This window comes from Rhipicephalus sanguineus, chromosome 3, assembly GCF_013339695.2.
Source record: "Rhipicephalus sanguineus isolate Rsan-2018 chromosome 3, BIME_Rsan_1.4, whole genome shotgun sequence".
NCBI classification, from domain to species: Eukaryota; Metazoa; Arthropoda; class Arachnida; order Ixodida; family Ixodidae; genus Rhipicephalus; species Rhipicephalus sanguineus.
Window position 1 is genome coordinate 128,030,029 of NC_051178.1, and position 11,741 is coordinate 128,041,769.

Here is an 11,741-nt window from a genome sequence, read left to right on the forward strand (position 1 = left end):
GTGCACCTCTCTCTATTCGTCATGGCGACAACATTTATGAGGTCGTGTTCTGCACAGACTTTGTCTTCGCTTTCACGTGTGTGCAACGTTCCGACTAGGTCTTACCTTGATGCTCTTTGCAGCTGTACGTGCCACTATCCCCACTTAACCTTTGATTAATTCAAGTTTCGTGTTTACTCGCGTCAAATTATATTATCTCAAGTTCTTAATAAACTTCAGGTCATACCTTCAGGGTAACTAGATCCTTCTTTTTTTTTTCGTCGTAAGAGTTCGTGTTCTCTGAGTTCGAAGTATTCGCTTCGCATATTGTCACGAGGGTTATTGAATTTGGTTAAATAAGTGCGCTACGTTACAAGCGTTAGATACCCAACAACACGGTTCTTAGCGCCTAGATGGGTACAACACTAAAATAACACGCTTCACGAGTTAATTCGCTCCCAGTCGTCTATGCTGTAGGAGTTCAGAATGAGGCTCCACTGTGGAGTATACGCAAAGTACTCTGCAACCGCTCTACAGGAAACATCATCTAAGCGTGACGTCATGAAGTGCTTGCTAAGAAAAGTTGTCCAAACACCGTTTCGCTATAACCTTTCTGCCAAATCATTTCAGCGCGATGACCCTTGGGAGAAGAAGCCGCTTTGCCTATATTTGTCTAAGTTGGCCATATAAAGAAATGAGGCTAGTGGTCACCTTCATGTGCGCTGACGCACCTCACATGCTCGAAAGTATTACGTTTTTTCTTTATAACAGTATGCGAGAGCCTGCTAAAACTTTAAAGGGGTACTGACACAAAAATTTTGGCCTCGCGTTTTTTTTTTTTGCTGCAATGTGTTGCTGGGGGCCTGTTAGTCATAACACGGCACATCGTTTGCTGCAGCGCACGACAAATAATTAGTTAGAGGCTCCTCATTACCGACCAGTGCCAGTTTCGGTTTCAAAAACGACAAGCCTCCGGATGCAACTATCACCACCTAGCGGCTGCAGCGCTCGATCACGTCAGCACACAGAAGTGTGACGCACTTCCGCGCTGTTCGCGTCGTCTCCTCGCATTCGCACGCTTGCCGCACGTGCTGCGCGATGTCGTCGCCATCATCGTCCTCGTTGTCGTCATGCTCCTCATCGTCGTCTCTTGAAGACAATTTTCTTGAGACACCAACAGCGCAGCAGCGAGCGCGTCAAAACAGAAATGGCGGCTACGACGTCATCATAACTTGTTGTACCGGCTACAACGGTTACGTAGGGGAAGTAGGGGGGTCACCTCGGGTCACCTCCGAGGGTGTCAATGCAACAGATGCGGCCTATAATGCTGGATCGAGCACGCGAACTTCAATATTCATATAAAATACCTTCCAAGCTTTATTCGCTGTCAATATTTTGCAGATGGTACACGCACGTACACGGAAATCGATCCAGCAGGCTATCTCGGCCGCGAAATTTTGTGTCAGTACCTCTTTAAGGTACAACACTGTTACTGAAGATTGCAGCAAACTGGACGCATAGTCTAGTTAATCTCCCTGCCTTTATTACATTCCTTCTCTCTGTCTCTCTCGCAGGTGTCAAGGCAATAAATGACGCAGACACTTAAAACACAAAGGCGCATTTTAGGTGCCATGGCTGCTTATGGAGATAATATTATATGTGACACATGCTGTTATTGCTTCATATTCTTACAAAATCGGCGAAATCACGCTCAGCTTTCACAGCCTGTACGCAAATTCCAGAAATTAACATCTACGTAATCTTAACACAGTTTCACGAAACTTTCTCAGGAGTGATGACCAAATAAATAACAAAAGCGAATGCAAAAGTTTAACTGCTCCCTATTGGTTAAGTCTGTGGGCACTAAGCAACAATGCGTCCGATGAAAACTCGCACCTTCATACGCTAGCTTTGTACCACTTTTTCTTTACTGAGGAAGCGAATCAAGCACAATGGCAGGGCAATAAGTTTTTCTTTGCGTAATTCTTCAAAAAGCACTTTGAGAGAGAAATGCTGGCGTGCTCGATTGCGTTCTGAAGCTTGTATTCTCGTCCGCATCATTGAGCGATAACAGCTTATTAAGTGACACGTGAAATGATATATGACCATACAATGCAGGCATATAACTGTATAGTGTTGTAACTGAATGGAAGATCATAATAGGCCTATAAAATAATGACAAGCATGGCAAAAGGGGTAAACAAGGCCGGATGAAAGGCTGTACCGTGCACGAGGAACTTAGACAAAAATTACGCGCATCTTCGCTAAGGCATATCCGAGAACTCTTGATGCTACCGAATACATAAGTTACGTAGGGCTTTGGGCGGGCAGCGCCGACTAGCCGCTTCAAGGTCGTTTGGGAACGGCCGCCACCTCACCGGAAAAGATTAATGTTCATTTTCTTTTTAAGTTCATATTCGCTGAAACTCGTTGTAGGGCGTGAATAGACGTGCAGTATGCATTTCTTTCGTTTTTGTCCCCGCGGAAAGACATTAAAAAATGGTGTGACTGCACTAGCAATGTGACTCGCGGCCAGCCAGTTATTATACCACAGAACTCACCGGTGTCCCACTCTGTATGTCGGATTCTCATCATATAAACTCAAATAGAAATAAAAAAACCCAGCTTCCTCATTCAGAATTTTTACATTGTGAATATAACGCCGTAACGCCTCCCCAATTTCCCGAAGGGAGGGGGAGACGTGCCGTGGATATCATCATCCCGTGCCCCAGACAGCAGAGATGTGATATAACCTTTTAAAAAATGTCGCTTCAGAACTCGCCCTCCCACAGTGTCTCTTTTGTATTTTTCATCAGCTTGTCAATGTTTTTCCCCATCCATTCCGACCTGGTATCCCGAGAGGCCTGTGAACGAACCCATCTGTCTGCATACTGAGCCTTTATAAAGCACCACCCGCTAGCGCTTACACTCTTTACACGCCTGCGTTTTGGGCATCGCCCCTCTTGACTTTTATGTAAACCTGAAACACTCGATTCCCTAAAATTTCCTTACTTTTTTCTTTCTTTCTTGGCGGGACGGGGACCATCTACGGGCTTTTTAGGGACACGGAGGAAGCAGACAGCGACTCGGCGCTTTTTGGCAGATAATGTGTGTGAAGTAGTAGCCTACATGCGTCACAAAGGTGCGTGTACGCGTGTGTGCGTTTACGTGCGTGAAAACGCACGGACAATACGCCCAGACGGAAGTTTCGTGCGATAAGGAAGACCGCCAGAAGAATAGGGAGGGTGCACGTGCCACGACATGTCCGGGATAGGGAGAAAGATAAGCGAGAAAGCCCCTCAGGGTGGCGGGTGAAAAATGGACGGCGGTGATGCTGTCGCGTCGGCAGCATGAAAAGGTGTACCTCTCGTACCGCAGCACACCGCGGTTTACGCGCACATTCACCCCACCGCGGGACGCGCCCTTCATTTTCCTAACTTCGCGTACGCCGAACAATAAGAGGCTCGGTGTCGATCGATGTATACTCGGAGCATCTTCATTCGACCGCAATGAGCGCCAAGAGACCACGGATTCTAGATATCGGCAAACAGATGGGAGGAACAACGATAGTCAAGCGAGATTTCGGTCGCTAGAGGGAGAAAAAGTGGGCGGGAACGTCTTTTACCATTATTAAGCGACGCATTGCAATGCTTACAATGTGGCCAAAGCCCGTAGCGACCTTCTTCCAACGTACCGCCTTAAAAAAATAGAAGATATTCTACTTAGAAACGGTGGACGCAGAGACGTTTTACAATAGGAAGCAAGTAAAAATAGCCTCAGCGAAGCAATTTTGTGGACTTAAATTGCCCATCTTCAAAAACCATCCAACTCCTTTGTAAGCGCAACATCCTGAGTCAGCAGTGTACACGAGAATTATGGCACTGCGTAGAAGTGATGTCCCATTACTTTCTTATTTTCCAGAAGTTTTCATTGCGATAGCAATTATATGGACAGTCTCGGCTGAATTTTGCCGTCGCCGTCGCCGCCGTCATGCACCGTATATGTATAAGTATGAATATATATATAAAAGCCCCCCCAAAAATAATTCAGAAATATGCTTCCGAAGAGCGGAATCGAACCAGGGACCTCTTGCTCCGCAGCGAGTGGCGCTAGCCACTACGCCACAAAACGCAGATCCTCCACGTAGCTAACGGCGAGCGTTATATACACACCCTTTAGCTCTGGACGGACTCAGAGACGGCGGGCGCTTATAAGCGTTTCTTCATTACCAGCGAGATGGCGCGAGGAGCGCGTCGGCGAGCTCGCTCGCTTCTTATGTTTGCGCAGGGAGAGCCTTGCCCTTCCGCTGTCTGCTCGCGCGGTTTTCTCGTGCTGAGGGGAAGAGTATGTTTCACGCTTTCATCGTGATGTTTGCGCTCATGTTACGGAGCGTGCGAAAGTCACTCGAGCTCAAGGGACGCCGCTAAACGAACAAACAGAAGATGAGCGCGAACTATCAAGTGTCACAGCTCGACACTTGAAGCACGCTAGTTTCCTTCGCTGCTTCGGCCGCCTTTGCAACAGGAGCGCTGTTCAAACTGAGAGTATCCATTGGCGAGCCTCACTTCGTATAGCATTAGTTTCTTGCTATCGCATTCATTGCTTCGCCCTTGCGGCGACACTGTGACTTTTTTTTTAACAGTTTTCTTTAGCAACGCCTTAATGAAACAAACGACCCATCGTATAGCTGCCCTGGCGTACATGTTTTTTCTCAGTCATTTCACTCCCTTCACGTGTTTAGTCAAACCCGAAATATGCAGCCGCGAATGGCTCAATTAAACTGCAGTGGCGATAAAGCGGCAAATGGCAAACTGTTGAAATGTGTACTTTCCTATCTATCCTTCATGGTAACGACGTCGCTCAAGTAAGGACAAGGACGGATAGTCATATTTGGCGTCATATTGTGGCGAATTTTCAATTACGGAGAATAAATTCACGTACAGAGCCCGTTTTAACAACAATCCAATACTCTTACAAAAGTCACTTCGTCACTATACACCTGGGATCAGTGCAGTCGACGCGTATAAGGCGCAGGAATGGATTCGCGTGAGTAAGAATCATTCGTTTTTTCTAGGAGTGCGTGTTATTCAGAAATACGCGGTTGCGCTTTCCAAGCGTGTGCGCCCACCCGCAAACATTTTAGGTGCTTACCTCTGTTACCTGCGCTCCGTGCATTTGAAAATGTTATTCGCAGTGAAGGGCCCCTAAACCACTCCGAGTTCAAAGACGAGAGAGAATTTTCTTTCTCACCTTCACTAGCCTTTCTGCAGGCGCTATCTCCTACTAGCCACTTATATCTTCATAAAGCACATGGACAACTTCACCCCTAAGAGTTGGGCCTATCAGAGTTGGGGCTATTCTCGCTTTTCGGCTACACGCAGTCATCTCCACTTGTGCAGTCTTAAACGCATCAAAACGAAGTGAAATAAGTTCATCGCGCACGTTATTCACGCGAGACAAGGCAGAAAGGGCGTGCGAATGCATGGAAAAGAAGGCTCGGAGACAATCCATACTTGATATCCCTCGTATATGGAAAAATCGGGAGATTTTCTTCTTGCGACGTCACGTAAATAGACTGCTGGCGTCACGAACTGTGCCGAAAAGACGGGAAATGCCAGGAGAGAATAACACGCTCGTTCTTTGTATTATAAGACTTTGTTTATGGGCCCTTTATTGTGTGGTGCGTCGACAACAGCAGACTGAGGAAGCTGTGAGAAATATGGGCACCACTAAAGCGGCGAGTCTACTGCTTTCTGGCCGCAATTCCTCCATCAATAGAGAACATTAGAGTTTAGGCTCTCAAAGCATTATCGGGTGGCGATTGCTCGTTAAATCACTAACACGGAAACCAAGTATACATGGTTATGCGAGTGCCAACAACGTGTAGCTTCACGGTTGTAGGACAGAGAGCCACTCGAGGGGTGTACGCGCTTCCCAGCTACCACGCCGCTTCTTTATGAACTGATTTCTAGTAGGAACCATGGTACCCGCATTCTTTGGGAAAATACACGAGTGCCCAGCGCGTTGTTCAAAGTGGCGAGCGTCTGTGCGAGAGGCCATCGTTCGTTCTCAGCTTGTATAACGAAGACACCGGCCAGTCTGCGGCCCTCAATTCGACTTTTTCACGATGCCACGGCGCACGCGCCCTACCCCTAGCGGCAATGTCGCAAAGCGCCTCACGATCTCGGAGGCTTTTGTTCTGGCCATACTGGTTGTCCCGGCCCCTTCCAAAACATTTCCAAAACGGCAGAGGGCAACACGAGAAAATGTAAAAGGCGGATTGTACCTTCGGAATACTTTTACCCCAAGGTTATCAAACTACGACGCAGCAAGGATCGACTCCCGCACTCGGGGCTACGTGCAATTCTAGTGCACCACCTCCCTCCCAGACCTGTCCCTTGTGCACAGTCCCCTCCACAGAGGCAACGCTCGATCGCCTCATGGGGACCTGTCAAGGCTTTCACGACGTCGGTATCCGCCACTCGTGCGGCCTGTAAGGCACCGAACGCGCGACCCTCTGAATCTTGACCCTCCTGGACATTCTTAGTGGCTCGAGCAACGAGTGACTTCTCTTCGAAGCACTTCCGGTCGAACGCTTACATCTGGTTTTTTGAATATTCAGAAAAAATATTCTAAAAAATAAAAGTGGTACAAAATCTATTGTTCTGGTTCAAGGTAAAGGTTACGCTGAATACATATAATATCGGAGCGTAAATATTATTAAATTAATGGCAAATTAAATGTCAGGATACTTAAAAAAATAACTGAATGAGTTCATTGAAAGAGCAGATGCTTTCCTTTTGAGCAGCTGGGATCGTTACGGCAACCGGCGGAGCAGATTTCAGCCACGGGCCTCTTCCTACTTGGCCTCCGAGATCCGCTTCGATAGCTGGACGAAACAGAAAATTTACCCACGGGATACAACAGGGTACACGAACGCAGAGGGGCGAGTGCCACTACCAGAAACCTAAGTCAATGCTTAGGGCCAGCTTAAATTTTTAGAAAAGAGGATCGACTCCTCTTTCATTTGTACGAGGGCATAATAGCGCAAATAAAGAGAAAGTGAAAATGTAATGATGGGATCAATGAAGCTTACTGCGAACCTACAGTTGTTCCTACCCATCTTAGCCGCCACTGAACTATAGCATCGAATACAAGCTTACCTGCCGCGGTAGCTTAGCGATTAAAGTGTTGCTACAAGGCAAGAGAGCGTGCGCGACTTCGATCGAATCGCGGCCACTGCGGCCGCATTTCAATGGAAATCGAAGTGCAGAACAACCGTGCACTTAGATTTAAGATGCGCGTTGAAGACTCCTGGCAGTCAAAATTGATCAGGAGTCTCCCGCTACGGCGTGCCTAAATCATGATATTATATTTCAATGGTTGCCGAGTGTAGCAACGGAACCTATCTGGTTGCCATCGCCGCTTATCACGACAAAGCTAGTCGCACGTGGGCACAAGCAGTGCTCACTTCCCCCTCTCCCCTCCTGGCTATAAAAGCCCGATGCCACGATCAATAAACGCTTCTTTGTTATGCTTGCACTGGGCTCGTCTCATTCGGGGACCGGAGCGCGCGCTGGGTGCGACCTTACGATGTAACAGTGGCGACGAAGGCGGAAAAAACCCTCGGAATCAAGAACGAGCCAGACAACGGAGACCAAGCAGCGGCTGCGGAAAGAATTGTTCCAATGGCGCATCAACAGCTACCGGACTATGACGACGAAAGGGACAACTGGAAAGCATACATCATCAAAGCAGAGGCTTACTTCGAAGCGACGGGTATCAGCGACCAGGCCAAGAAGAGGGCATTGCTTATCGCGGCGCTGAACACAAGAACCGTGCAAGTGCTGGCAGGAAGGGTGGCACCAAGGAAGCCCAACGCGCTCACCTATGACGAAGTAGTCAAAACACTGGATGATTACTTCGACCCAAAGCGCCACGAAACTACGGAAAGTTTCCGGTTTTTCAACCGCTCTCAAAAGGAAGGTGAGCCTGTTCATGAATTTATTCTGGAACTACGGCGCATTGCCGACAATTGTAATTTTGGCACAATGCTCGATCGAATGCTTCGAGACCGTATTGTATGCGGTGTACGGTCCAGCGCGTTGCAGAAGCATTTGCTGGCAAAGGAAAATTTAACACTGCAGGAAGCGGAAACCATGGCGCTCGCAGCCGAAGCGGCGGAAAAAGGGGCGGAGAAAATAAGCTCAGAGCTAACAGTGCTTAAGGTTGATGCGCGACAGAGCACGGGAAACGAGGTGGTGTCAGAATGCAGCCGGTGTGGCAGCAGCAGGCATAGCAGCAATGCTTGTGGTTGTGCGAGGGCACGGTGCTACCGCTGCGGTAAGCTAGGGCATATTGCTAAGAAGTGCTTGAGCGACGCCCACGGTCTAAGGACTAAGTCAAGCAGGCGAGCACCTGGGGACGTACGCGGTCGAGCTCTTGCAGTAAATGCTGACTCAAATGACGAAGACTTTGATGGTGCTACGCATGTGTGGACACTAAGCTCGGCACGTATTGCTCAGTTGGAATCCGCCTATCAAACGCACTTTTCACTTGGGGTAGTGTGGACGTGTCAATGCACGTAGATACTGGCTCCCCAGTGTGTCGTACCAAGGCAAATTTTCGAGAAACACCGACAACAATGGCCAATTCCGAAGCCCACAAACATCAAGCTATCATGCTACCTCGGAAAAATTCCAGTGATGGGGGAGCTGCGTGTGCCGGTGTCGTATAATGGTGTATCCTTTGACTGTCCCTTGATCATCCTAGACTGTACAGGTCCCAGTCTATGCGGACGTGACTTGATCACCCAGATTTCAAAGTCAGGAATGCCAATCTTCAACCTGAGGGCCCAGCCGGACACCCAGTCGGGAACGACCACGTCTGCCGTAGAGGACATCCTTGCCGAGTTTCAAGACGTGTTCCAGCCAGAAGTCGGAGTGATTGATGGGCCCCCGGCGCGCCTACTGCTAAAGGAGGGAGCCACACCAAAATTTTGTAAGGCTCGTTCTCTTCCGTTTGCTTTACGCGATAAGGTAACGCAAGAATTGGACAGGCTTGTGTCACAGGGAGTGCTGTCACCCGTCACACACTCGGAGTGGGCTACGCCCATTGTGCCGGTTTTGAAAAAGGATGGCACCGTGAGAATTTGCGGTGATTTTAAGGTCACTTTAAACCAATGCTGCGAGTTGGAGCAATACCCCTTGCCTCTGATCGATGATATGTTCGCTAGCCTGAACGGAGGAAAATATTTCAGCACCCTCGACTTACGTGATGCGTATAATCAAATTCTCTTGGATGAAGACTCGCGGAAGCTTTGCGTTATCAACACGCACCGCGGGCTATTTGCGTACAACAGATTGCCGTTTGGTATTGCTTCGGCACCAGCTATCTTCCAGCGGAAAATTGAGACTGTTTTGCAGGGCTTATCATGTGTTCAGGCTTATCTGGATGATGTGTTGGTATCGGAAAAAGATGAAGGTGGCCAGGATTTACGGCTCGTGCTGCAACGATTCAGAGAGCGTGGAGTAAAACTGCGGCTTGACAAATGCAAGTTCCGTGAACAGTCTGTCACTTATCTAGGGCACAGAATAGATCAAGAAGGTCTTCACCCGATGGAAAAAAATGTGGAAGCAATCTTAGAGGCTGCAGAACCACGCAATGTCGGCGAACTGCGTTCGTTTTTGGGCATGCTCACATACTATTCCAAGTTTCTACCTAACATGTCGTCTCGGCTCGCACCACTGTACCAGTTGCTCGAGAAACACTCGCGGTGGAGGTGGGAAAACGTGCAGAAAACAGCGTTTCTAACGGCAAAGCGCAGTCTGCGGGAGGCAGGAGTGCTCGTACACTTCGATCCTAAGAAACCACTGAAACTAGAATGTGATGCGTCACCGCATGGTATTGGAGCCGTATTGTTTCACACTGATGGGAGTGTCAACAGACCCATCGGGTTTCGTTCCCGAACGCTGACCAAAGCCGAGCGAAATTATTCGCAGCTGGAGCGAGAGGCCCTGGCTCTCGTGTTTGGTGTATCTAAATTTCGGGACTATCTTGCAGGCCACGAGTTCACCTTGGTCACCGACCACCAGCCGCTCCTGGGCCTCCTGAAGTCTGACAGGCCTACACCACCACTGGCTGCTGCTCGTATCCAGCGGTGGGCGTTGTATCTCGGAGGATTCCGCTACAGGCTACAATACTGTCCTGGCAAGCTGCTCATCAATTCAGATGCCCTGAGCCGCTTGCCCCAAGAGACGAACGAGTCGGAGGCCGGAGGTGAGCCTGCTGATTATCTCCTAGCGTTGGAAACCTTCTCAGACGGGACTATTTCACTGACGGAGTTAAAACGACAAACGGCAGTCGACCACATATTATCAAAAGTTGTAAGATATGTACTGCAGGGCTGGCCAGCAAGTAAGGCTGTGGAAGCCGACATGAAAGCATTTTCTGACCGCAGATTGGAGCTGTCCGTAGCACATGATTTATTGTACTGGAGTCGGAGAGTTGTGATTCCAGAAAAACTGCGCGCACGAGTGTTGCAGCACTTGCATGAAACGCATCAGGGTTCCTCTGCCATGAAGGCAGTCGCCAGGTCTTCTTTTTGGTGGCCGGGTCTCGATAGCGATATCGAACGGCTATCCGCTTCCTGTAAAAGATGCATTCAAAACCTGCCTATGCCGGCAGCCGCACCCGCAAGGAACTGGCCAAAGACAGAGGAGAGCTGGGAAAGAGTACACGCTGACTTTGCTGGGCCGGTCGCGGGTACAATGATCCTCGTGCTTGTAGACGCCCACAGCAAGTGGATAGAGGCCGTTCCCATGAAGAGAGCAAGGACCTCTGCTACTGTGAGCTGCTTGAGGAATATATTCTGTCGATTTGGTATTCCCCGTACCATCGTAACAGATAATGGCACACAATTCACCAGCGAGGAGTTGGCGACATTCACGAAGCGGAATAATATAACTCATGTGCGCACGCCTGTGTACCACCCGCAATCAAACGGGTTAGCGGAAAGGGCTGTTCGCACCATTAAAGACGGCCTCAGAAAGATGGGCAACGGCAGCATAGGGGATAACCTGGATCTTCTTTTTAATTACAGACGGACTCCCCTCAGTTCTGGAAAATGCCCTTCTGATCTTCTCTTAGGCTACCGCATCCGTTCCCGCTTGGACGCATTATTCCCCCCCATTCATGCAGGATCCACAACAACGGACGAGTGGACGGTGCCAGCGGACGTCGCCGTTCATGTCCGTAATTACGGGCAGGGAGATAAGTGGACTCCGGGAAGAACGCGCATCCGTATCGGCGCTCGAATGGTCACCATTGATACACCTGAGGGACCCGTACGGCGGCACGTTGATCAGGTGCGCTCGGCCCAGTCAAGCCCGGTGCAGTGTGAACCTGTTCCCGAAAGCAAGGAACAGACAGAACCCATCACGGAGCAGGTAGTATCCCCAGTACGACTACCTGACCAGGGGCCGACTCAAGACAGCCCACCTGCAGATGCTGGCGAAGTACCGCTACGTCGTTCAAAGCGTCAGCGGAAACCACCACAAACGTCTCTACATCTTAAGGGAAGAGAAATGTAGCAACGGAACTAGCTGGCTGCCATCGCCGCGTTATCACGACAAAGCTAGTCGCACGTGGCACAAGCAGGTGCTCACTTCCCCCTCTCCCCTCCTGGGCTATAAAAGCGATGCACGATCAATAAACGCGCTTTCATGCTGCACTGGGCTCGTCATTCGGGGACCGGAGCGCGC

General features: G+C 49.3%; 1 protein-coding gene across 1 annotated transcript in view; it reads left to right on the forward strand.

Annotated features, from left to right (window-relative positions):
• Positions 1–7,601: 7,601 nt before the first annotated feature.
• The window catches only part of LOC119385831 (uncharacterized), an 8,384-nt gene continuing 4,244 nt past the window's right edge, over positions 7,602–11,741 (forward strand). The window contains exons 1-5 of the mRNA XM_049414126.1: positions 7,602–7,965; positions 8,255–8,259; positions 8,850–8,979; positions 10,066–10,188; positions 11,179–11,426. Coding sequence (XP_049270083.1) covers positions 7,668–7,965; positions 8,255–8,259; positions 8,850–8,979; positions 10,066–10,188; positions 11,179–11,426 — 804 coding nt within the window. The 5' untranslated portion in view covers positions 7,602–7,667. The remainder of the gene's footprint in view (positions 7,966–8,254; positions 8,260–8,849; positions 8,980–10,065; positions 10,189–11,178; positions 11,427–11,741) is intronic.